We start from the raw sequence: 26,819 nt of genomic DNA, 5'->3' as shown, positions 1-26,819 counted from the left end.
CAAGATTCCGCTGATAGGAAGATGTTCGGACTGCTGTTGGGACAGCTTTATGTAGGCCCTAACAGTTTGTGGGCACAGTGTGTCACCATTATAGTTCAATTAATGTATTGTTTAGTGTTGTGTGGTGTAGTGGCTTTGCTGGCATGCATCCCACTTAATTATTTTTTTGCCCCACCAAGATTTATATGCTAAAATCACCACTTGAAGGTTCTAATGACGAAATTAGCCTTAAAGAGCGACTGTCTTTAAAAAGCAACAAATGCCTTTGAAACCGGTCTGTGGCATCAATTTGAGTCAGAAACAGTTAATCTAATGTCAAAATTGACTACAAAGTGTAAATAGGATAATTTGTCATGAAGTCAGTCTGGTTTAAAACTGAGTTTGGAACGTCCAAGCATCACAACGGATAAATTAAGGTTGAGTTTTGATTTGACGATGTCCATTTACCCACTAACATGGGGTGAACAGCTGCAGTGATGCGCTCTATCCAAGAGCATAGACAGTGAGACAGTCCTTTCCAGCAGCTCCGACTTTGTTTACATAAGACAAGACATTGAGCATTTTTTTACTTGAGAAATACCACACCAAACACCTTAGTTAGATGTACAGTTGTGAAACTAAAACATCCTTGGCAAAAATGTACAAATGACAGATTTCTTGAGTTCTAAGATTCATTTGGGTTATTTTGAGGAAGTAAAATCCACGTTTACAGTGTTTCATGGGGGACAAACATCATTAACCAAACGTGAAATCGGTCAGGAAACAGCTCCAAGACTGAAATATCATTTTTCTAAAGAGCAACAGAAAAACACAAGTGTCAATCATCGTGTTCAGTTGCTCTTTAAAAAAAAAAAAAATCATTTATTTTTACCCCTTTTTCATGGTATCCAATTGTTTTAGTAGCTACTATCTTGTCTCATCGCTACAACTCCCTTACGGGCTCGGGAGAGATGAAGGTTGAAAGTCATGCGTCCTCCGATACACAACCCACAACCAAGCGCGCATCCAACCCAGAAGCCAGCCGCACCAATGTGTCGGAGGAAACACCGTGCACCTGGCAACCTTGGCTAGCGTGCACTGCGCCCGGCCTGCCACAGGAGTCGCTGGTGCGCGATGAGACAAGGATATCCCTACCGGCCAAACCCTCCCTAACCCGGACAATGCTAGGCCAATTGTGCGTCGTCCCACAGACCTCCCGGTCGCGGACGGTTACGACAGAGCCTGGGCACGAACCCAGAGTCTCTGGTAGCACAGCTGGCGCTAGAGTACAGCGCCCTTAACCCCTGCACCACCCGGGAGGCCGTTCAGTGGCTCTTTAGGACACTTTTTGGAAAGCGGGCCCAGGTCTTTCTATACACTGAATGCAAAGTTCTGAATTGAAGGGACCAAATCCTGATATTTCTGTGAAAATCATTCACTGATTGATACTAGTGAAAATCTATTTTGTGGATTCAGTGTTGTGTTGCAACACAATCTCACACTCAATTTGTGCAAATATGTACTAAAAGTATTTCAGCAGATTTGTAAATAAAATAAAATGTTATTTGTCACATGCGCCGAATAAAGTGAAATGCTTACTTACAAGCCTTTTAACCAACAATGCAGTTAAGAAAAATATGTGTTAAGTAAAAAATAGATATGTAAAAAAAAAAATAATAATTAAAGAGCAGCAGTAAAATAACAATAGCAAGGACATATACAGGGGGTACCGGTACAGAGTCAATGTGCGGGGGCACCGGTTAGTCGAGGTAATTGAGATAATATGTACATGTACGTAGAGTTAAAGTGACTATGCCCCAATAGATAAACAGAGAATAGCAGCAGCGTAAAAGGGGGGGGGGGGGGGTAATGAAAATAGTCTGGGTAGCCATTTGATTAGCTGTTCAGGAGCCTTACGGCTTGGGGGTAGAAGCTGTTGAGAATCGTTTTGGATCTTTACTTGGCATGCGGTAGCAGAGAGAACAGTCTAGGGTGGCTGGAGTCTTTAACAATTTTTAGGGTCTTCCTCTGACACCGCCTGGTATAGAGGTCCTGGATGGCAGGAAGCTTGGCCCCAGTGATGTACTGGGCCGTACACACTACCCCCTGTAGTGCCTTGCAGTCGGAGGCCAAGCAGTTGCCATACAGAAGCTCTCAACCTGCTCTACTACAGCCCTGGCGATGTGAATGGGGGCGTGCTCTGTCCTCCTTTTCCTGTAGTCCACAAACATATTTTTTGTCTTGATCACATTGAGGGAGAGGTTGTTGTCCTGGCACCACACGGCCATGTCTCTGACCACCTACATATAGGCTGTCTCGCCGTTGTCTGTGATCAGGCCTACTACCACTGTTGTGTCATCGGCAAACTTAATGATGGTGTTGGAGTCGTGCCTGGCCATGCAGTCATGAGTGAGCAGGGAGTACAGGAGGGGACTGAGCACGCACCCCTGAGGGGCTCCCGTGTTGAGGATCATTGTGGCAGATGTGTTGTTACCTACCCTTACCACCTGAATGCGGCCTGTCAGGAAGTCCAGGATCCAGTTGCAGAGGGAGGTGTTTAGTCCCAGGGTCCTTAGCTTAGTGATGAGCTTTGAGGGCACTATGGTGTTGAACGCTGAGCTGTAGTCAATCAATGACATTCTCACATAGGTGTTCCTTTTGTCCAGGTGTGAAAGGGCAGTGTGGAGTGCACTAGAGATTGCATCATCTGTGGATCTGTTTGGCGGTATGCAAATTGGAGTCGGTCTAGGGTTTCTGGGATAATGGTGTTGATGTAAGCCATGACCAGCCTTTCAAAGCACTTCATGGCTACAGATGTGAGTGCTACAGGTCGGTAGTCATTTAGGCAGGTTCCCTTAGTGTTCTTGGGCACAGGGACTATGGTGGTTTGCTTGAAACATGTTGGTATTACGACTCAGACAGGGAGAATTTGAAAATGTCAGTGAAGACACTTGCCAGTTGGTCAGCACATGCTCGGAGTACACGTCCTGGTAATCCGTCTGGCCCTGCGACCTTGTGAATGTTGACCCGTTTAAAAAGTCTTACTCAACATCGGCTACGGCGATCACACAGTCGTCTGGAACAGCTGATGCTCTCATGCATGCTTCAGTGTTAATTGCCTCGAAGCGAGCATTGAAGTAATTTAGCTCGTCTGGTAGGCTCGTGTCACTGGGCAGCTCGCGGCTGTGCTTGCCTTTGTAGTCTGTAATAGTTTTCAAGCCCTGCCACATCCGACGAGCATCGGAGCCGGTGTAGTACAATTCAATCTTAGTCTTGTACTGACGCTTTGCCTGTTTGATGATTCGTCGGAGGGCATAGTGCGATTTCTTATAAGCTTCCGGGTTTGAGTCCTGCTCCTTGAAACCAGCAGTTCTACCCTTTAGCTCAGTGCGGATGTTGCCTGTAATCCATGGCTTCTGGTTGGGGTATGTACGTAAGGTCACTGTGGGACGTCGTCATCGATGCACTTATTGATGAAGCTAGTGACTGATGTGGTGTACTCCTCAATGATATCGGAAGAATCCCGGAACATATTCCAGTCTGTGCTAGCAAAATGATCCTGTAGCTTAGCATCTGCTTCATCTGACCACTTTCTTATTGACCGAGTCGCTGGTGCTTCCTGCTTTAGTTTTTGTTTGTAAGCAGGAATCAGGAGGATAGAATTATGGTCAGATTTGCCAAATGGAGGGCGAGGGAGAGCTTTGTACACATCTTTGCGTGTGGAGTAAAGGTGGTCTAGAGTTTTTTTCACTCTGGTTGCACATTTAAGATGTTGGTAGAAATGAGGTAAAACTGATGAGTTTTCCTGCATTAAAGTCCCCGACCACTAGGAACGCCAAATCTGTGCGTTTTCCTGTTTACTTATGGCAGTATACAGCTCATTGAGTGTAGTCTTAGTGCCAGCATCGATTTGTGGTGGTCTGTAGACAGCTACAAAAAATACAGATGAAAACTCTCTTGGTAAATAGTGTGGTCTACAGCTTATCATGAGATACTGTACCTCAGGTGAGCAAAACCTTGAGACTTCCTTAGAGTTCGAGCACCAGCTCTTGTTTACAACATAGTCTGAAAGTTTACATACACTTAAATTGGAGTCATTAAAACTCGTTTTCAGCCACTCCACAAATTTCTAGTTAACAAACTATAGTTTTGGCAAGTCGGATAGGACATCCACTTTGTGCATGACACAAGTAATTTTTCCAACGATATTTTACAGACAGATTATTTCACTTATAATTCATCTCCTAGAGATTAACGTACTTTGGTGCGAAAAGTACAAATCAATCCTAGAACAACAGCAAAGGACCTTGTGAAGATGCTGGAGGAAACAGGTATAAAGTTATCTATATCCACAGTAAAACGAGTCCTATATCGACATAACCTGAAAGGCCGCTCAGCAAGGAAGAAGCAACTGATCCCAAACCGCCATAAAAAAGCCAGACTACGGTTTGCAACTGCACATGGGGACAAAGATCGTACTTTTTGGAGAAATGCCCTCTAATCTGATGAAACAAAATATAACTGTTTGGCCATAATGACCATCGTTATGTCCAAATGGACAATGACCCCATACTTCCAAAGTCATGGCAAAATGGCTTAAGGACAACAAAGTCAGGGCATTGGAGTATCCATCACAAAGCCTCTTGGTTCTCATTGGCGAAGACTGAACTCAAGTTAGGGGTTATTTGTCAGACTCTCCTATACCACTTCGCACAACATGTTATATATACCCCAGAGGTTGAAAATAAACCCCTTTTAAGGTGATATATCATCATTATTATAGGGCTGTGAAACCCATTGCCGTATTGATTTATTTTACCTTTAGGCAAGTCAGTTAAGAACAAATTCTTATTTTCAATGATGGCCTAGGAACAGTGGGTTAACTGCCTGTTCAGGGGCAGAATGACAGATTTGTACCTTGTCAGCTCAGGGGTTTGAACTTTGAACCTTCCGGTTACTAGTGCAACGCTCTAACCACTAGGCTACCCTACCGTATGGCTTCAGACATGACATTTCTCACCATATATATTTACTGAGAGCAATTTCCATTTTATAACAGGTAATGTGCATTTATTTACAGTAGTGTGTTGGTTTAAGTATTTATTTCAATGGAAATACAGAATATGTATAAAAATGCCAAATATAGCAAAAGCTAAATCAAGCAGAGATTTATGACTATTTAATTAATTAATTTAGTTAATCATTACTGAAACATGCAAACTACAAACATTTAAACAGTTAAAGAATGAATACATGATAACTAGATAAATATTTAACAAATGATTAATACAACAGTTGGCTATAACAGGAGTACAAACAAAGTAGTGTGTGTAAGTGTTTGTGTGCGTATTATAGTGTGTATTATAATTTCCCATCATTAAAATGTATCTGCATTCCCCAATGAAATACCTTCATTGATAGCACAAAACAAAATCTGTCTCTCTCAAATCTGGCAACCCTCATAAAATTCAACATAGCCTTGAATAAAATGCATTATGAAAGAAATGGTGTAATGTACACAAAAAAGTGGAGCCTTGTATTAAATGCATTATGAAGAAAATTGTGTAATGTAGGCTTCACGAAATATGAAATGTGTTATGAAGAAAATCGTATAGGCCTACTGTTGCCTACACGAAAAAAGGGCCTATGACTACAAGTGCACCAGTATCCCAAAGTGTTAAGTGAAAACAAGCATAGAAAACAGTATTGGCATTAATAGAAATAAAAAAACACATGGTTACTATTATATTATAATTATTTCGGTGACAATACTGGATTATTGGATTAAAAACATGTTTTTTATATAAATAAATATTGGACACAAAAAAAGGCAGTGTAGAACCCAAAATGCATTGCTCCAATTACTTCCAAAAGGTTGTTCTGAAGATTGCCCAAAAAAATGTATTTTCCTACAAATTAAATCACAAAAAAATCTACTGGAATACTTTGTACATATTTACATGAATTGAGTGTGAAATTGTGTGGTATTTATACAATGAGCTGGTGCAGTTATGGGAAAAGAACAGGATAGCATACAAATACTCATTCAGAAATGTTGCCCAAGGATGAAAAATGAATAGTCCAACAGAAATTGGAACTTAGTTTAACATGGGAATTATAGGGAATGTGGAAATAATGACAGTGTATTTGGTTTCTGAATGTGATTTATTGCTCTGAAAAAAGACAATTACCACCCCCATGCACCCTGACTTGTCTGCTCACAGCATACTGCCAGGACTATCAATAGCCTAACCAAACTTTGGCTAATGCATTTCTGAGATTAATTCATTACATACTAAGAAATAAAAAATTATTAGTTAAGGGGTACAATGTTATTTCAAACTTATGAGTAGCCTAAATCAATTAGCCAACTATACTACAAAAGTCAAACAATTTAAAATAAAACGAATACAAAACCTCAATGTTTGTTTTTAGTGTCAAATAAGATGAATACTAAATACTTGAACCTGCATTTGCCTCCTTTATGTTTTCTATTGTAATGAAATTCATCTAACACTTCATAAAGTAGCCTGAGTCCGGCTACGTGTGTTGCGGATTAAAGTGCCTTTCCGTCCTTTCAGAGTATTTCAGCAGCTTTGGAGGTTCAGGCTATTTTCCTATGAGTTTTTAGCCTATACCATCGAGATACAATACAGCTTTTCCTATGGACAAATTGGGCATACACTCCATTTAACACAACTATCGGATAGGCCTACAAACCAGGACATATTCCGGGCACAGATGACGTCTGGATCGAATATAAATCTGAGAGGAGATTCAGCCGAGGTAGACTAAAAATACAAAATCAAGTCGACCTCCTTCGTAAAAACATTAGAAATTCGAATAAACCCATTTTTATTTCTCATGCGAGATTAGATTACATTAAAATGATCTTATAAAATATATTATACGTTTTATACTGAAAGATCCTTGAATATATAAATATATTGCATGTATTAAATTTGGTAGCCTACTCCTTAGTCATTGTAGGCTATTATGAATAGACTATTTTCTGCCATATTTGTCCAGCTCCCACAGAGGGTTGTTTTTCATCACCAGGACTGTGGGAGAAAATATCAGGATAAACCACAGAGTGTAAAAATATTATCCTAAGCAGTCCAGATCGCAGGTTAGTCTATCCAAGTATCACAGTGAGGTTGAGCTCTTCTCCATGTTCCATCTTCATCTATAGACCAGAGCCCACAACTGAACAGGCAGAATGCCTACTATTGACATGGCATTAGCCTACTCACTACCCAGACTGTCTGATGAAGGCCATGAAGGGAAGGTGTGTGTGTTGTGTGTGATAGAGCTTGAGAAACCCACAGAGTATATTGCACATATTTATTCTTTAAATAATAAAAAAAAGCATTATCAGCAATATGAAACAAGGCACAGAGCCTCATAAATGACAACACATAGTCAAGCACCATAGCCAATCTTACAGTCAGTCACACACACACACACACTTTCTGGATTGGGATTATTCAGAAGTAAATTAAATTAATTAATTGACAAACCATAGAAAACAGGCAATTTGATCCCCCCCTTTCCCCTCAGCAGAAGCCTACTCTGTGGCGGACCTCCTTGAGTACAGGTGCAGCCAGCTCCCTGGCCCTCTGGGCTCCGTGGGCCAGCAGCCTCTCCAGGTGCCCCCTGTCCCCCCTCAGCCTCTCAATCTCCTCCTTGATTGGTGTGAGCCGCTGCACCACGGCATCCGCTACCAGCTGTTTGTACTTTCCCGTGTCCAGCCCCTTGGCCCACGCTACTGCCTCCTCTACTGTGCACCCCGCCACTGCCGCATGAATCAGCACCAGGTTGGACACGCCCGGACGAACCTCAGGGTCAAATGTCACCTCAGAGGTGAAGTCTGTGACGGAGCGGCGGATCTTGAGGACGATGTCGTCGGGAGAGTCGGTGAGGTTGACAGTGGCCATCTTCTGGGGGTCTGATTTGGACATCTTGGAGGAGGGGTCACGGAGGGATTTCACCTTCCGCGTGGAGCCTGATTGGGATGAAAGAGAATAGATCTTGTTAAGGCTGGGTTGTGTTAGGCAGCGATATAGCTATAGCCTCTTATTAAAGGTGGATGTATGCATGATATCCTTGCTTCAAATGAATCCCTTTTGAATAATGTCACCATAAGAACCAGGTCCTGGCAGTATGCTGTGAGCAGAGAAGCCAGTGTGCATGGGGGTGGTAATAGAGGGTGAAGAGGGGGTGTGAGGGTCCATATCCTGATAATCTCTTAGTGTCAGGGTGATTTAAGAGGACATCTTTGATTTGGTTTCAAAGACGCAGCTGATGATTGACAGGTGTCAAACTGCTGACAACCCCTGTAATACACACACATCTATTCATCTCAACACACACAGCATCAACACACACACCAAGTCATCTTGAGGACAGGGCACCCCCCCCCAAAAAAAATATATATTATCACTCTAGTTCTCAGATAAAATGACAGGAACAGTCCTTTAATCAAAGCCCCATTACACGCATGGTTGGTTATATCTTATGCTTTTGCGATGGCCATAATGATGGAGAACATGCTGGCCATGTGTCTTTCTGTCAGTCTCCATCAGTAGAACATGCTGGCCATGTGTCTTTGTCAGTCTCCATCCGTAGAACATGCTGGCCATGTGTCTTTCTGTCAGTCTCCATCCGTAGAACATGCTGGCCATGTGTCTTTCTGTCAGGCTCCATCAGTAGAACATGCTGGCCATGTGTCTTTCTGTCAGTCTCCATCAGTAGAACATGCTGGCCATGTGTCTTTCTGTCAGTCTCCATCAGTAGAACATGCTGGCCATGTGTCTTCGTCAGTCTCCATCAGTAGAACATGCTAACCATGTGTCTTTCTGTCAGGCTCCATCAGTAGAACATGCTGGCCATGTGTCTTTCTGTCAGGCTCCATCAGTAGAACATGCTGGCCATGTGTCTTTCTGTCAGGCTCCATCAGTAGAACATGCTGGCCATGTGTCTTTCTGTCAGGCTCCATCAGTAGAACATGCTGGCCATGTGTCTTTCTGTCAGTCTCCATCAGTAGAACATGCTGGCCATGTGTCTTTCTGTCAGTCTCCATCAGTAGAACATGCTAGCCATGTGTCTTTCTGTCAGGCTCCATCAGTAGAACATGCTGGCCATGTGTCTTTCTGTCAGGCTCCATCAGTAGAACATGCTGGCCATGTGTCTTTCTGTCAGTCTCCATCAGTAGAACATGCTGGCCATGTGTCTTTCTGTCAGTCTCCATCAGTAGAACATGCTGGCCATGTGTCTTCGTCAGTCTCCATCAGTAGAACATGCTAGCCATGTGTCTTTCTGTCAGGCTCCATCAGTAGAACATGCTGGCCATGTGTCTTTCTGTCAGGCTCCATCAGTATAACATGCTGGCCATGTGTCTTTCTGTCAGGCTCCATCAGTAGAACATGCTGGCCATGTGTCTTTCTGTCAGTCTCCATCAGTAGAACATGCTAGCCATGTGTCTTTCTGTCAGGCTCCATCAGTAGAACATGCTGGCCATGTGTCTTTCTGTCAGGCTCCATCAGTAGAACATGCTGGCCATGTGTCTTTCTGTATGTGTATATATTTGCATCTGGACGTGTATGAGAAACAGAGAGCGAGAGAAATGTTGAGTACTCTGCCTGCAAATATAACCAATGATCATACAGTGTGCTGACTTACTAAGCAGAGCACGTGGCTCAGGGAAGAAGTCTCCGTAGGTGTTGTTGAAGATGCGGGCCAGATGTCTTTCTGTCAGTCTCCATCAGTAGAACATGCTAGCCATGTGTCTTTCTGTCAGTCTCCATCCGTAGAACATGCTGGCCATGTGTCTTTCTGTCAGTCTCCATCAGTAGAACATGCTGGCCATGTGTCTTTCTGTCAGTCTCCATCCGTAGAACATGCTGGCCATGTGTCTTTCTGTCAGGCTCCATCAGTAGAACATGCTGGCCATGTGTCTTTCTGTCAGTCTCCATCAGTAGAACATGCTGGCCATGTGTCTTTCTGTCAGTCTCCATCAGTAGAACATGCTGGCCATGTGTCTTTCTGTCAGGCTCCATCAGTAGAACATGCTGGCCATGTGTCTTTCTGTCAGTCTCCATCAGTAGAACATGCTGGCCATGTGTCTTTCTGTCAGGCTCCATCAGTAGAACATGCTGGCCATGTGTCTTTCTGTCAGGCTCCATCAGTAGAACATGCTGGCCATGTGTCTTTCTGTCAGGCTCCATCAGTAGAACATGCTGGCCATGTGTCTTTCTGTCCGGCTCCATCAGTAGAACATGCTGGCCATGTGTCTTTCTGTCAGGCTCCATCAGTAGAACATGCTGGCCATGTGTCTTTCTGTATGTGTATATATTTGCATCTGGACGTGTATGAGAAACAGAGAGCGAGAGAAATGTTGAGTACTCTGCCTGCAAATATAACCAATGATCATACAGTGTGCTGACTTACTAAGCAGAGCACGTGGCTCAGGGAAGAAGTCTCCGTAGGTGTTGTTGAAAATGCGGGCCAGGTCCTGAGCCAGCTCCAGATGTTGAACCTGATCTTCTCCTACTGGGACGTGAGTGGACCTGTCAGAACAAAGGAGAAAACCCAAACTTACTAAACGTTGTCTTAAATATTTTATTAATTTGAGGCAGCAGCAACACACAGACACAATGTGGTACTGTAGAGACTGAGCTCACTTGTAGAGGAGAATATCTGCAGCCTGCAGGACGGGGTAAGTGTACAGCCCCACACTCCCCTCATTCCTCTGTTTACTCTTCATCTGGGGAGAGGGGATAGAAAGAGAGACGGAGAGAGAGCAGGAAGAGAAATTAAAGGAGGGGGAGAGAGGGAACAAGAAAAGAAAAACGTGTTGGGTTATTTTTAAGAGTGCTCCCACAAACCCAACATGGCTGAATTCAAGGGACATTTTCTGCCACGTTTGACATGAACTCATCGGTTGAGTAAACAAAAGGTGTTTTCTGAGTAGAACCAGAACACTGCTGGCTGTCCCTTCCTTCCCTCTGGCATCCTAGTAAAACTGCATGTGGCCAGGGAAATCACTGTCATTATGAGAACGATAAAACAGATCTGGCAGGTGAGGTATGAGAAACAAACAGGACTAAAACAATAGTCAGGACGCTGAAAATGGAGGAAGATGGAAGAAAAGCATTGACTTTTCCACCATTTGTAACTTGACTAAATAATTGTACTTATCAGCACAATTTTCCCATTTACTGAGTGCAGCACAATTCTCCATTTGAAATCAATGTATAATTTACAAAAACTCATGATTTGTCCCCAAGTAAAGTCATTCAGTGGTTCTACCACTGTATTTCAAAGTCCACAGCATTCCCAAGACGTTCTGTACCTTCCACTGAGGCAGATGTCTGAGTCGAGGCATACTGGTAAGACAGCCTAGGATCCAGGACAGTTCAGCGTGTTCAGAGACCTGTGGAAGAGAGGGAGAGACATCACAACCAGTCAGTCAACATAATTGAAGCCCAAATATTGTTTGTCTGTAGTCTTTTCCAATCGTATCCGTATACGGGTTGAAAAATGAAAGATTTGGACATAGATAAGCACAGGAATTGGAACGCAGTGTCTGTACAGTAACATGCTATACATGACGTCAGAGCTCAGGCTCTGCGCTTCACAGCTCCGTATGGGTTTTGAATGACAGACGTTCTGAACTTTAGCACCGCACACATCAAGATGTTGCCCCCATCCTCCGGCTAATTTGGCAACATTGTCTTAGGTCTGGGTGAAGGAAATGCTGTAAATTACAAGGGCTCTATATCTTTTGAAAGATAAGTTGAGGATTATAATAAATACCGCTTTGATGTCATTCAAGCATGCCAAACACCCATGAGTCCAAATGTGCACTTCACATTTCCATATCATAAAGCGCATGTAATATACAGTGTCACCATTTATGATCACTATGTCTGATGTACAGTTACAAGATGACATGCCGTTATACTCTGGGTTGTCCTGAACAGAACGAGCCTGTTTGCTAAGAACATTTGCCATGGATCACACATATGGACTCATGACTCCATTCTATTACGATCTGCTTCTCTGAATGCCTTGCGAAAGCCTGACACTAAGATCGTATTTTAGAACTTAGCTAGTCATGTTGGCAATAGAACAAGCTTTCAAATTATGCCCACCTGACTCAGATTGCGTTATATAATAGATTGTTTTCGGATTGCGCAAACAGTAATTGTGTAAAGACGGATGTAGGGCTGTGTTCCAAAAGTGTGCTTGCTCTAGTTCCTCATTGGGACAGTTAGGAGAGCATGGTTATGCATATGCTTCCATATTTCCTCTGTAATAAATATTTCAATGTATCCCTATAGGCCAAGTGTAAGGGGTTAGACAAAGCCTACCTGTAAAATTAAAATCAAAGTCTCTTCTCCATTAGTCTTGTTGACCCATGGGTCAAGTCAGCCAGGCTACTTCTCCACCACTACAAAACATACTGTAACTAAAAACCTTTCAGATTCTCTGGGGACAAGTGGGGGTGACGCCTAGCCCCACCATGTGGCAGAGATAGGAACTACACTGGATTCCCCCCACCCCCCCTCTCTGAGTCTGCACGCCTTAGCAGGTGCTCTTTTGCCAATAGCCATACTCCATTATACATCGGTATCAAGGCATTAGAGCCATTAAATAACTCCAATAACCTAAGCCTTAGCAGGGCTGGTTTAATGACTCCCTCTCTGCACAAGGCTACAACCATCCGATGCTTCTCTCTTTCTGACATGGTCCTCTCTAAAATCAATGGGCCTGGCCAACGACTCATTGGTGTGAAAAAAAAAAATTCTGCTTCAGAGAATTAAAGTTTATTGGCACTGGCAAAGTGGCTGCCATCCCTCTCCATTTAAAACTGATTCTAAAGAGTCTGATTTAAATTTAGGACAGCACAGAACTAAACCAGGACTTTAAACTGAATTAATCTAAGTAGAGAATTCCAGCCAGACGATGAATGTGAGATAAGAGGTTGATGACAGCAGAGTGAGGGACACACTGACACTGCTCTAGTTTCAATAAAATAATTTTTAGAAGGTTCATAATGAACAACTGCATTCATATTGAATGTGATCTTTTTTCGTAGTAACTGAAACAAAGACCCTACTATTAATGTTATGGACTATGTCATTATAGGACGACTGATTTAGTCATTACACAGTAGATCAACAGCTCTTTCATTTCATTAGCGGGTGGGAGCCAAGATATTCCTATAAAACTCACAGCTTTGTCGATCTGCTGCTGTTATTCCAGTAAGAAAGGGTCTAACTTTACTATGGTCTTTCTTTCGCGCACACACACACACACACACACACACACTTTTCCATTCTCAAGATGAGGGCCCTTCCCTTAAGACACTATTGATTTCGGCTTGTAACCACTTTTTCAATGAAGTCAAGTGTTTTCTTTGGGTGGTAGTGGTATTTGTACATGTGGAACAGACTCCGGCTCATGTGTTCGATGGGAGGTCCCCTTCGCTGCCAAGATATGTGGCATGAAACTAAACGGGAATAAAAATAGGGCTGTGTGTGTGTGTGTGTGAGGAAAATCACAGAATATCACACTATCAAAACAGACAAGGCATTTCCAGAGATAGCCACACAAACACACAATTTAGGTGTCCAGGGAAAATAAAATGTCATGATTCACTTCTATTCCTAACACCTCCCTGAAACTGATCTGTTGAAGTGGTGGTGCATATGGTTAATCTATCATTATCCCCCCTTCATGTTGTTTCCTCTGAAGTAAACGGTGTTCTGTGAATGCGTTTTCCTAATCCCTGTGAATTTGCAGAGCACACAAAGATAAGGATCAGAGTGATAGAATAAGAGTTTTAAAGCTGCTGCATTACGTAAACATTGAGCTTGCCATGGTAAAACATACGTTCCAAAATGGCCGCTGCTCCAGCTCAGTCTCTTGTTGACATGCTGGGAAACAGATCCAAGGCAGCCTGCTCAGACCGCCAAGTCACAAAAACACTCTCAGCTTTTCTACCGGTTTGTAAACCACATAAGAATGTAGAGTATCAGTCAAAAGTTTGGACACAACTAGTCATTCAAGGGTTTTTCTTTAATTTTACTATTTTCTACATTGTAGAATAATAGGGAAGACATCAAAACTACGAACACATATGGAATCATGTAGTAACCAAAAGTGTTAAATCAAAAGATATTTTAAATTTGAGATTCTTCAAATAGCCACCATTTGCCTTGATAACAGCTTTGCACACTCTTGGCATTCTCTCAACCAGCTTCACCTGGAATGATTTTCCAACAGTCTTGAAGGACTTCCCACATATGCTGAGCACATGTTGGCTGCTTGACCTTCACTCTAAGGTCCAACTCATCTCAATTGGGTTGAGGTCGGATGATTGTGGAGGCCAGCTCATCTGATGCAGCACTCCATCACTCTCCTTCTTGGTCAAATAGCCCTTATACAGCCTGGAAGTGTGTTGGGTCATTGTCCTGTTGAAAAACAAATGATAGTCCCACTAAGCCAAATCAAATGGGACGGCGTATCACTGCAGAATACTGTGGTAGCCATGCTAGTTAAGTGTGCCTTGAATTCTAAATAAATCACTTAGTGTCACCAGCAAAACACCCCCATACCTCCTCCATGCTTCAGGTGCTTACCACACATGCGGAGATCATCCGTTCATCTACTCTGCATCTCACAAAGACACAGCGGTTGGAACCAAAAATCTAAAATTGACTCATCAGACCAAAGGACAGATTTCCACCGGTCTAATGTGCATTGCTTGTGTTTCTTGGCCCAAGCAAGTCTCTTCTTATTAGTGTCCTTTAGTAGTGGTTTCTTTGCAGCAATTTGACCATGAAGGCCTGATTCATGCTTATCCTCTGCAGTAGAGGTAACTCTGGGTCTTCCTTTCCTGTGGCGGTCCTCATGAGAGCCAGTTTCATCATAGAGCTTGATGGTTTTGTGACTGCACTTGAAGACTTGCAAAGTTCTTGAAATTGTCCAGATTGACTGACCTTCATGTCTTAAAGTAATGATGGACTGTAATTTCTCTTTGCTTATGAGCTGTTCTTTCCATAATATGGAATTGGTATTTTACCAAAAAGGGCTTTCTTTGGTATACCACCCCTACCTTGTCACAACACAACTGACTGGCTCAAACGCATCGAGGAACAAAATTCCACAAATTAACTTAAGGCACACCTGTTAATTGAAATGCATTCCAGGTGACTACCTCATGAAGCTGGTTGAGAGAATGCCAAGGGTGTGCAAAGCTGTCAAAGGCAAAGGGTGGCTACTTTAACCTCTCTAGGCTAGGGGGCAGTATATTCACGTCCGGATGAAAAGTGTTCCCAAAGTAAACTGCCTGCTACTCAGGCCCAGAAGCTAGGATATGCATATTATTAGTAGATGTGGATAGAAAACACTGAAGTTTCTAAAACTGTTTGAATGATGTCTCGGAGTATAACATAACTTATTTGGCAGGCGAAACCCAGAGGACAAACCAACCAGGAAATTTGTTGAGGTCACTCTCTTTTCAATATTTTTTCAATGGGAATCTAGAATTTTAAGGCAGTTGCTTGCAATTCCTATCGCTTCTACTGGATGTCAACAGTCTTTAGAAATTGGTTGATGTTTTTCCTTTGAGAAATGAAGCAGCAGCCCTGTTCAGAACGAGGGTCGAGTGAAGTGTACTGTTGTGGTTGGGGCGCGTGACCTGAAAGCTCGCTCCACTTTGTTTTTATCCGCTATTGAACGCAGTTTATCCCATCTTAAATTTTATCGATTATTTACATTGAAAAATACCTAAAGTTGTATTAGGAAAGTTGTTTGAAATTTTTGGACAAAGATTACAGGTAACTTATTAGATATTTTGTAGTCATGTTGTGCGAGTTAGAACCGGTGTTTTTCTGGATCAAACGCACCAAATAAATGGACATTTTGGAGCTATAACGACAGAATTAATCGAACAAAAGGACCATTTGTGATGTTTATGGGACATATTGGAGTGCCAACAAAAGAAGATCTTCAAAGGTAAGGCATGAATTATATCGTTATTTCTGAGTTTTGTGTCGCGCCTGGCGGGATGAAATATGATTGTCTGTGTTTGTTTGATGGGGTGCTATCCTCAGATAATACAGCGGCTGGATTAACAAGAAGTTTATTTAAACCCGTGTATAACACTTGTATCTTTCATCAATATTTATGATGAGTATTTCTGTAATTTGATTTGGCTCTGCAATTTCACCAGATGTTATTTGAGACAATGCGCCAATTTAAACTGAGGTTTTTGGACATAAAGAGGGACTTTATTGAAAACAAAACAAACATTTATTGTGTAACATGGAGTCCTGGGAGTGCCACCAGATGAAGATCAAAGGTTAGCGATTTAGTTAATTGCTATTTCTGACTTTTGTGAACCCTCTCCTTGGCTGGAAAATGTCTGTTTTTTTGTGGCTAGGCTCTGTCCTAACAAATCGCATGGTGTGCTTTTGCCGTAAATCAATCTTAAAATCAGACACTGTGGTTGGATTAACAAGAAGTTTATCTTTAAAATGATGTATAATACTTGTATGTTCGAGGAATTTTAATTATGAGATTTCTGTTGTTTGAATTTGGCGCCCTGCAATTTCACTGGCTGTGAAACGCTAGCGTCCCACAAATCCCAGGGAGGTTAAAGAATCTCAAATACATTTTGATTTGTTTAACACTTTTTTGGTTACTACATGATTCCATATGTGTTATTTCATAGTTGTGATGTCTTCACCATTTTTCTACAATGTTGAAAATAGTACAAATAAAGAAAAACCCTTGAATGAGTAGGTGTCCAAACTTTTGACTGGTAGTGTAGGTTCAAACTCTTAATAGAGCAGTGTGTGTGTGGGGAGGGGGGGGGGTGAACACTATTGCAGGTGTATGGTGGTCTGTGTGTGTGCGTGTCTGACTAACCTGTGACTGTTGGAAGAGGATAGATGTCTCTGGGTTGATGCCACAGGCCAGCAGGCTGGCAGCCATGTCCAGTATGTTAACCCGCAGCAGGGCTTGGTCCTGGGGCTGGGTGATGGCATGCAGGTCCACTATGCTGTAGAGCACTGAGGGGTACTGGTTCTGCAGGGACACCCAGCTCTCCAGAGCCCCAAGGTAGTTCCCCAGGTGGGGCACACCCGTGGGCTGGATTCCTGAGAACACACGCCCACCTGGAGGCTCCTGGGGTGGAAGAGAGATTTGATTTTCATTGATGAGCTGTTATTGAGATGCTGAATTATCTCCATAGCTAGCACCTCTAACAGTCAGTGGGAGAACAGAACAGCCAACGAAATGAGCCAATGAGGCCAGAGCATGAACAACTACAAACTGCCAATGAAAGCAGGGCAGGCTATCAAACCAATAAGAGTAATTAAAAAGACTCCTCCTATTAAGTGTAGGTATATAGTCAGAGCACAAATCAAATTTGGGAGAGAGAGAGAGAGGTCATACTCAAGATCACCATAAACCAAAGTGTATCAGAAACAAAGGCCTTATTTTAAAGCCATGGAATGGGCCCTTTCCCCTCTAAAAGAGAGAGATCACTCTTCCCTTTCTGATCTGTGGGTAAATAGTGTTTCTGGTTCTGCTGGGTTCTGTCATGCTCAGGTCTGGCTTTGACTTACTCCATTGATCCATGGCATCGATAAAGTCTGCTAGGTTCTGCCCTTGGTCCATTCCTACTAGATATGACATTGTGCCAGGCCTGCACCAAATACTGCGGTATGGAGGTGGCATGGAAGGGGACCTGGAACTTCACTTATGACTTGAGGGGTTTCTTGGCTAAATATATTATACAGCACTGCTGTTCAGCAGAAAAGCGTAAACATTTTGTTTTAGTATGTTAGGAGGGACTGTCTGCTGACTCTGCTATGCCTGTGAGTTTTGGTTATACACAGTGCTTGAAATTGTATCGGTGCACTACCCTTCACACCACAAGCGAAAACAGGTGTCATAAAATCAATTCTGGATACCTTGCAAACAACAAAATTGGGTTGAAATCCCTTGCTGTGTAACTTGAGCTGCAATCTTTGAAATTCTTTATCTTTTTTATTGGTAGTTACCATCGTCTCATCGCTACAACTCCCGTACGGGCTTGGGAGACAAAGGTCGAAAGCCATGCATCCTCCAAAACACAACCCGCACTGCTTCTTAACACAGCGCGCATCCAACCGGTAGCCAGCCGCACCAATGTGTCGGAGGAAACACCGTGCACAGCGCCCGGCCCGCCACAGGAGTCGCTAGTGCGCGATGAGACAAGGATATCCCTACTACGATGCAGTGCCCTAGACCACAATGCCACCCGGGAGGCCCGAAATTCTTTATCTTGACAAATCTTTAGGAACTTACTCTCAGATATTGTGCAGGTAATTGTACAGTATTTTGGGTTATCATAACTAATCAGAAAACCAAAACACTAAAAGGATTTCTTGTACGTTCAGCAAACAGCAGCAGTAGTCTGAATCCCAATCAGTTTCTGTGATGGACAGACAGCCTTCCACAGCCTCTGGGATAAGATAACAGCAGTTCCTAGACCAGTCCCATCCTGTTTGTCGCCTGTCTGTTCGGCCTAGGGGATCAGATAACTGCTCTGAGACCAGCCCTCTGGGATCAGATTCCAGGTCAGTACGGGGCAAGCACTCAGCGCCAGCAGGAAGGAACTGGGTGCTTATGTCATTATTACTGAGGCGGTAATTTCAGCAGAGAGCCATTGATGCTGAGGGCCCCTTCAGAGGTGTCAGGAGTGATTTGGGTGTGGACGGCCTGAATATGGCTCATGTGTTCTCACCTCGCGTTGACATGCCAAATGCACCCCCCCTACTCTCACCCTGGGGGAGGCTATTAGCCATGCAGACATGGTAATGGTGTTATTTGAGACAATCGCAGACTAACAGAGTAAACGCTAACTGCTAACTAGCCACTGGGTAATCAGGCTCACACATCACAGACGCCTGCCTGACACCTCTGCTCAGTTTAGCATTTGGTCAGAGAAAATTCTAAAACTTTCTTTAACATGTGCGACTACAGTTGAGGAAATACATTAAGATACGTAGGAAAGTATGCTAAATGTTGACAACGCGACAATAAATCGGGATAATTAAGGCAAAAATTTAACATGAAAGCGGCTGTTCTTTGAGGAACTGAAATGACCAGATGCTAGGTGAATAGTCAACGATGCAGAATAACTCTCCCATTCGTAACCAAATCCCCTTAACCTGTCTCGCCCTCTCTCTGTGCGTCTCATCCTCTCTCCCACCCGCTGTGGGCCTGTTGATGACACGTAGCAGCATCGGTAACCTCTACTCATATTTTACTATGAGGGGTACGATGCTGTCCTACCACAGCGTAGCCTAGGTGACGAAAGGTTTCTTCATCCACATCTAACATATGGTGATTACATTACACACCGAGTGTGACTAACGCCAACAGCTAGAAGGGTTACGTATACTTTCAGGCCATGTTTCCACAATCACAGACACTTTCCGGGATGCGTGTTCGTATAACAGGTGTGAGTGTGTAAGAGAATGATGGAAATAAACTGAGGGATGGATGGAGGTTGTGTGTGTGTGTGTGTGCGCACAGCAGGAATATGACAGAACTCATCACAGATGGAAAAAGTGAATCACATCTGACATCGAAACCACACTAATGACATTACAGAAATGCAACGCACGGCTTCTATTAAGCAGAAAAACATCAACAATCATCGATGGAAGTTTTGGAAAAGATTCAGTTAATTAGAAAAAGTGTTTTCTTTATGACTTATTTAACCAGAGAAGACCTGTGGCCTAAATTCAACAGAACAGCACAACTCTCCTCCCCAAATTCTCCTCCTAGTTTCCCCCAGACCACATGTGGATCACAGCATATGTGTAAAGAGGAATGCCAGAAATCCTTATTAATTGTGTGCAAAGTACAGTGCTGTGACATCTTTCCACTGGAATGTTTAAAAGATGACAAATATATTGCTTTACAACGGGATAGAGAGAAATCATTTTTAATTGAATGAAGGATTGTGCTCTCAAAGGCCTTCCAAAGGGAAGTCCTCCAAGTTACCACAAAAAGAAGAGTCTGCTTTCCTGACAGTCCTCCAAGCATGTTGTGTAGGTCTACGTCACTTGAGCTACTTCATCTAGGTGGACTTCCAATCTCAGTTGAGTTGACTGGCTGCTGACTTGCAGCCTGTCTGTCTAAGTCTGTGTCCAGCTAGCCAACACCATAAATCACTGGAGTAGCTTGATTGCCATTGGGCAAGAGGCTGGGAAACTGATTTTCTTTTCTCCTCACACATCATATGAGAGTGGCTCACTGACATTCCCCTCACAGGGCTTCCAGAGGACCGGCCCCTGCAGTGGCCACAACTTCACCATGCCAATTTCAACACTTCTCAGAGTCTCCACCGGGGGCACCGGCCACCTCCACAGGGTACCGTCAGCCCCTCCGTGGGACCAGATCCGTCACAGCATGGGAAGGTTCGAGCTGGGCCTAAGCGGTGGGGATTAGATGCTCTCTGGTCCTTGTGTCCGTTTGCCTTAGTCCCTCTCGGTCTCCCACTGAGACAGACACACAGGGTTCAGTGTTCACCCTCACCCCAGGCATCCCATTAAACACAGAAACCATGCTGAACCAACCTCTAAAACAGGCCTCGGTCCTGCCGCTCCCACCACCTCCTTCGTCTCCCCCCTCTCCATCATCCCTCTTTCTCTCCATCCCACTCTCGCATAGGGACCTGTTAAGGCAGGCGACCAACAGAGTCCCACTTCAGTGAGCTATTGAGCAGGAAATGGTGTTTAATGTACACCCTCACTTTTAGAGGGTGATAGGGCAGTGTGTGTGTGTATAGCCTGTATCAGATCACAAAGTGTGAATGATCACAGAGAAAACACAGGGGTAGAATGAAAGCGAGAAGGAAGATATTAAAAAACCGAGAGAAGTTAAAGTGAAGGAGAGCAACGTAGAAGCCAGAGAGGGAAAGAAGGTAGGTCTGGGTGAAAGAGAGATTATTTGTTCTCTAAAAAGGGGTTGTGAGGGGTATGGATGGAGGAGTGGGGTGCCCAAACGGAGCGTTTGATTAAATCTGTGGTTGACGTGTGGGACAGGTGAGATTGATGAGGTTCCTCTGTGCTTCATACTGTGCAGAAAGCGGGGAGGAGAAGGGAGAGAGGAACAGAATGTGTCAGTGAGGCGGGACAGGGACCCCACGGCCATGGGGTCCCCCGGCTGATTAATGGGACTGGAGGCCCTTCAAAAACAGTGCTCCCCGCAGACAGAGACCGACAGCACTCCAAAAATAACCAGGAGGCAGCCCAGCACAGGACTACTCCAATACAGAGCTATGGCTACAGTCGGACATCAGACCAAGCTTAATGCCTACCCAATAAAGCCCTGGCCTAGCTAAGCCGATACAGCTACGGGCCTGGCCTAGCTAAGCCGATACAGCTACGGGCCTGGCCTAGCTAAGCCGATACAGCTACGGGCCTGGCCTAGCTAAGCCGATACAGCTACGGGCCTGGCCTAGCTAAGCCATTACAGCTACAGCTTTGTTGGGCACACCATGGACAAATCAAGACATTGGATAAATTAGGTCCTTGTCAACAGCATTTGATACCATTAATAGGCCATTGCATTAAGTAATGAGTGTTTTAAATTTGCCTATAAAAAGATGGCTGAATGAGTTAATGATGGAGTGGTGTAATTTTACTCCACAGACTAGAAATAATAATACCATAAACACAGCAAAAATAACCTGGAGACACTTCATAAATTATTCAATCTATAATGATGGTAACACTGAAGCCAGGGCCAACCTCTGCCAGGAAACACACGCAGCGTCTGTTGACTTGAGCGCGGCCCAAAAGCACGATTCCAGATACATCTTAATTAAAAACCATCAGACCTTCTGTCCAACGTCTGGGTCTCCACAGATTAAGACATGGGATTGGAAAGCTTTTAAGGCTCCCTGGGTATTAACATAGACATATTAGAGACAGACTTATTCTGCAATTCAGTTTAGGTACATCGAAGAGAGAAAGAAATGCTGACATTCGGGGGAGTTTGGACAAATGGCTGATTTGCAAAGCATTGGTGAGCCTAGCAGGCCTTTGACACACCTAATTATCCAGGATGGAGGAGACTGGTGAGAATTAGAGGGTTTTTCTGACAGTTTCAAATAAATAGAGCAATTAATGAATGTACTCAACTTGAAGTCCATGATGTTTCCCTGTTCCCCTTTCCCGGTTGTGTGGGGCTAGGGAGCTGCTCTAATGGTTTTAGCTGACACCACAGTGAGTGAACTTGGAACTGAGCAGAGCAGAGGCGAATTAGAAGTCACTTCCTTCTTCCTGGAGCGTGGGGTTGAGATGACTGATATCAGCCATTAGGAGCACAGACAAGTTAAGGAGCGGACAGAGAGGAAGGGAGGGAATACCATGTTACACAATGCTAGGAGGAATCATGGCTGCCCAAAGCTGCTGCCACAAGTCTGTACTCAGGTTACTCGCTCTCTGCCCCTAACAACGAATGTAATATCAGTTCTGCTACACCACACCCTAGCCTAAAATAGATGCACCATTATGGCCTTCTCTGGCCAGCTGTACATTCAAGTGCATCAACTGCACACATTCTCATGCTGCAAAATACTTCAAAAAGGTACAAAATCGCTACGCCATTTCCTGGTTGCTAAAATTTGAATAGTTTGCCTTATTTCACTTTCTGTGACAAAACAAGCAATTGTAGAGAATTATTCTACCATCTAAACTGCTGTGAAATATCCTTTCAATAACCAAAAATATTGTATCTTCAGCTGGTGTACAAAATCCAAAGCAAAACTAAACTTAAGAGCAGGAAGCATAGAATAGCACAATGAACAGATCTACTGCTTTTTAGATTTGCTTTCAATTTTATTTTTTATTTTATTTGACCTTTATTTAACTAGGCAAGTCAGTTATGAACAAATTCTTATTTTCAATGACGGCCTAGGAACAGTGGGTTAACTGCCTGTTCAGGGGCCGAACAACAGATTTTTACCTTGTCAGCTCGGGGATTTGAACTTGCAACTTTTCAGTTACTAGTCCAACACTAACCACTAAGCTACCCTGACAGATCTATAATTCACATTTCTATGTGAATTTGGTCAGGTCTCCCAAAAATGTACATATTGCAGATTTAAAGAAAATGTGTTAATACATTTAACTATTTACGTTAAAGGTCATTTCCAAACGAGTAGACAGATGCACCGTTTACCATGTATGCAGTCTCCGTGAATGCGGGAACATTAAATGTCAATCGAGCTATAATATAGATCTTCACCTATACTTCAACAATACGACCTTAGTATTTAAAGGTTCCATAATTTTCCACGACTTTGTAGACTGACGGAGCTGTGTAAACACAAGAGTTAAACTATCTCACTATAAATTGTATGTGTGGATAGGTTACTAAGAAAATATAGCTACAAAATGTGTTAAATAGTCTCAGATTTATAAAAGGCCAAGTCAAACGTCATGGGCTGCTCTAGATCAGTGACAGTTTATAGTTCATCTCTATTGGTCTGCAGAGGTTCTGTGATTTAACACACTTTTTCGAGCTCAATGTCTTGACGCACATCACACCTCGGAGCATTGTGTCCGGATTTGCGCGCTGCCGTCGACGTTTGGAGAAGATTTAAACAAATGAAAACCAACACTTCATTTCTGATGTTATTTCAGGTAATGAAGCACTGCTGTGATGATGCTTTCGGTTCCTCCACTTCCATCTAGCCTTCCGCCTCGGCGCGCACACACCTCTCCAAAATCTCGAGAGACTTAGCCTTAACAAAACACAGATGCAGCGGCGGTGAGCGCGCATTCCGTTCCTCAGCACCACTGGCCAGTCATTAAGGCCCCACAGCTCGTACATCAGTTTAAAAAAATAACTCGGTCGTAACACAATAATTAGCATTCTTACTGTGCCAAAACGCACAAACTATTGTTAGCGGATTGTTGTTGGATTTAACAGTCTATTAATTTATCCAAGGGGGCTCGTGTCATTGCAAGTCAAGGGTGCAGCGCAAGCTCAAAATAGTAAACCATCCTAGAATAAATTACGCATTTTAAGGAGATCAAATATGTAATAATTATAGACCTCTAAATTTGGACACATTTCCTCATGAAACAGCAGTCTAAAGCACTAGGCTTTATCAACTGCTGAGCATTTCACACATGGCCTTACTAAATAGCCTACTCAGTGTGCAGACTTTTGTTCCAGCCCAGTACTAATACACATGAGGGCTTGCTGATTGAGTTCATTAGTGGGGAGTTAGAACAAAAGCCTGCATGACCAGAGTTGGTGACCACCATTCTAGCATAAACTACTACATTAATTGCCTATTTAAGTGTAAGGTTTTTAGTAGTTAGGTTTATTTGATATTGTACACATTCGCAGCTAAAATCTGAATTACATGATAGACAAGAAATTGAACAAATAATTAGATTGAGGAAATTGAAGAGTGATGGATTAAAAAGTTGATTGAAGTAGTTCGGGATGAATGGCGTGTGGTGAAGCACTATTGTATCAAATATGACAAATGGCAGGATAATACTACACAGCCACATTGCTCATAATCTCAATATTTTACCACTAGGAAAATAATAGTAGGCAACTACTAGTTGCTATTATTGAACTCATACAAACTATCGAAATCATAATTATTATAGCACTAACATTGAATTAATACAGCCTACGCGGGGGGGGGGGAGCAAATTTAAATACATCAACTACATCGTTTTCGTTTATAAACAATGCATTTTCCCAACAAGATAATGTCAGGAAGCCTTGCATCAACTAGCACTGTTTCATGAAAATGAACTGTCAAAAACAGCGTCCTACAGTTATCTCCTGGTCTAAACATAATATCAAATCAAATTTGATTTGTCACATGCGCCGAATAGAAAAGGTGTAATGGATCTTTGTGAAATGTTCACTTACGAGCTCAATTTGGAAAAGGAAATGGTAACACAAAAAAATAACAAGGCTATATACAAGGTGTACAATAACAAATCAATATACAGTAAATGTGCATTTGAAACACACTACCTTTCCGTCTGCACATTGTCCAGCGCAGAATAGTCTTTTTGGAGAACGACTCTTTTGAATGAATTGAAGGAGATATTTCACATTGCCCCTGATCGGGAGCGCCATCTTGGAATAAGAAACTACGGTGGCTAACATAGGCCAAACAGCGCGTTCATAATGTACTCCTATATCGGCTACTCTCAGAAATGTGCCTTTTGAGAACTAACTTGAGTTGTATGAGATGGCTGGGGAACCTGCATATTTAATATAATATTATTATACAATAATATAATATTTACTATAATATAGTTACTCTAATGTAAGATATTTTTCACAGTAAAATTGTTTTAATCGAGCCCTTTTACTATAGATAAACCCTTTCAGAAACATGTAGCTACTTTTTTAAGTGGGAAAATAGTATTTGATTTAACAAATAGACATACATAAGTTAAAAGTTATAATAGTGCAAATGTGAAGATGCTGTATATTATATTATATACATTATATATTATGTATATTATCTACATTTTCAATTCCTATGATATTGTTTGTCTTTGTATTTTTAGTATGTATTGGGAAGGCACAGTATAGTAGACCCGACATATATATGTATACATATGTATAGTTGTGTGACAGACATGTATGGTTTCCTCTCTGTCTGAAACCTATGTCTAATTGGCGGGTGTTGTGTCTAGCCAGCTCCTAAAACTTCCCCAGCAGCTGCAGAACTCTGCTCCATACCTCCCTAATTACAAGAGGCGATATATATGATTATACGCTGAGGTGGATTGGATTTCACACGTTTGGAGGGCACGCTCGATCCTCCAAGTCCTCAGAGTTCAAACCCATTGTTTTGCCCCAATCAACATCTGCTCCTGGTTTTCCCCACCTTTACATCTGGCTGTATTTGCACAAATATAATTCCATATTCATTATTATTTCCTGAGGCGCTGAGCTCCTAATGCACCAGGTCTCTGTGGGGATCCTCTCCAATCTGAGTTAGCGGTGTGTGTGTGTGTGTGTGTGTGTGTGTGTGTGTGTGTGTGTGTGTGTGTGTGATGGGCCTGGTGTGTGTTGGCTGGTTTCTCCCGCTTCACCAATGAAGCCTCTGGCCCCGTTTCCTGGCCACCCACTTGAGGTTTGTCTCTCCTCTCCTCCTTCTCTCCCTCACTCAAGAGGAATTTACTCCCCTTGTTTCAAAGTACCAAAGTGTGTCTGCAGGTTATTCCTCTTCATCTCTATTGGTACGGGGAAGGAGGGTTTTGTTTTATCCCCTCTTTTTGTTATCGTCCTCTTCTGTTCTTTTCACACATGGTTTGTTAAATTAACACCCATGTCAAATTAGAGTTTTTAAGTAAATGCATTAAGAATGGGCCTTCCTTCATTGACAGTGTACACTGCCATCTACAGACTTTTGGCAGACTTTTCAGACAGTCCATCTGTGGAAAATGGAGGGAGAAACAACGAGGGCCATTTTGTGCCAAAGTCAGCAGATCTCCTGAGGCCCCTCCTGCATGTCCAGCAGCCTGCTGAGAAATGGTGAGAAGCTGCCAGCTTGCTGAGTGACAGCCTCACCCTTTCATCACTCTCCACAGATCACTAATTGTCTGTCCCTTCCCCACACGTCCATCTGGGGGATTTATCTTTGATCCTCCACAACTTGACTCCTTCACCTTCCTTCACCACCCCTTCAATAGGCAACATTGGGGCCCTATCCCCTTCCAATAGGCTATGTATTTGGGCCAAACCCCTTGTCCAGACATATGTATTTG

General features: G+C 42.9%; 1 protein-coding gene across 2 annotated transcripts; it reads right to left on the bottom strand.

Moving 5' to 3' along the window:
* Positions 1-7,309: 7,309 nt before the first annotated feature.
* On the bottom strand, positions 7,310-25,192 carry wars2 (tryptophanyl tRNA synthetase 2, mitochondrial). 2 transcript variants are annotated; one of them, XM_090230190.1, is made up of 7 exons: positions 25,069-25,192; positions 20,628-20,725; positions 16,921-17,178; positions 11,333-11,413; positions 10,662-10,744; positions 10,429-10,547; positions 7,310-7,984 (listed from the first exon to the last, which is right to left on the bottom strand). In XM_090230190.1, the coding sequence occupies exons 1-7, from the start codon at positions 25,082-25,084 to the stop codon at positions 7,536-7,538; spliced, it is 1,104 nt and encodes a 367-aa protein (XP_090086316.1). In that variant the 5' UTR covers positions 25,085-25,192; the 3' UTR covers positions 7,310-7,535. The 2 variants fall into 2 exon arrangements, with proteins under 2 accessions (XP_090086316.1, XP_090086317.1); XM_090230191.1 differs by lacking the exon at positions 20,628-20,725.
* Between the last annotated feature and the right edge of the window lie 1,627 nt (positions 25,193-26,819).

This window comes from Oncorhynchus mykiss, chromosome 3 (assembly GCF_057628025.1).
Source record: "Oncorhynchus mykiss isolate SJ-2025 chromosome 3, ASM5762802v1, whole genome shotgun sequence".
NCBI lineage: Eukaryota > Metazoa > Chordata > Actinopteri > Salmoniformes > Salmonidae > Oncorhynchus > Oncorhynchus mykiss.
Note: the sequence above shows the minus strand (reverse complement) of the source record. Positions and strands in the feature narration are given on the sequence as shown.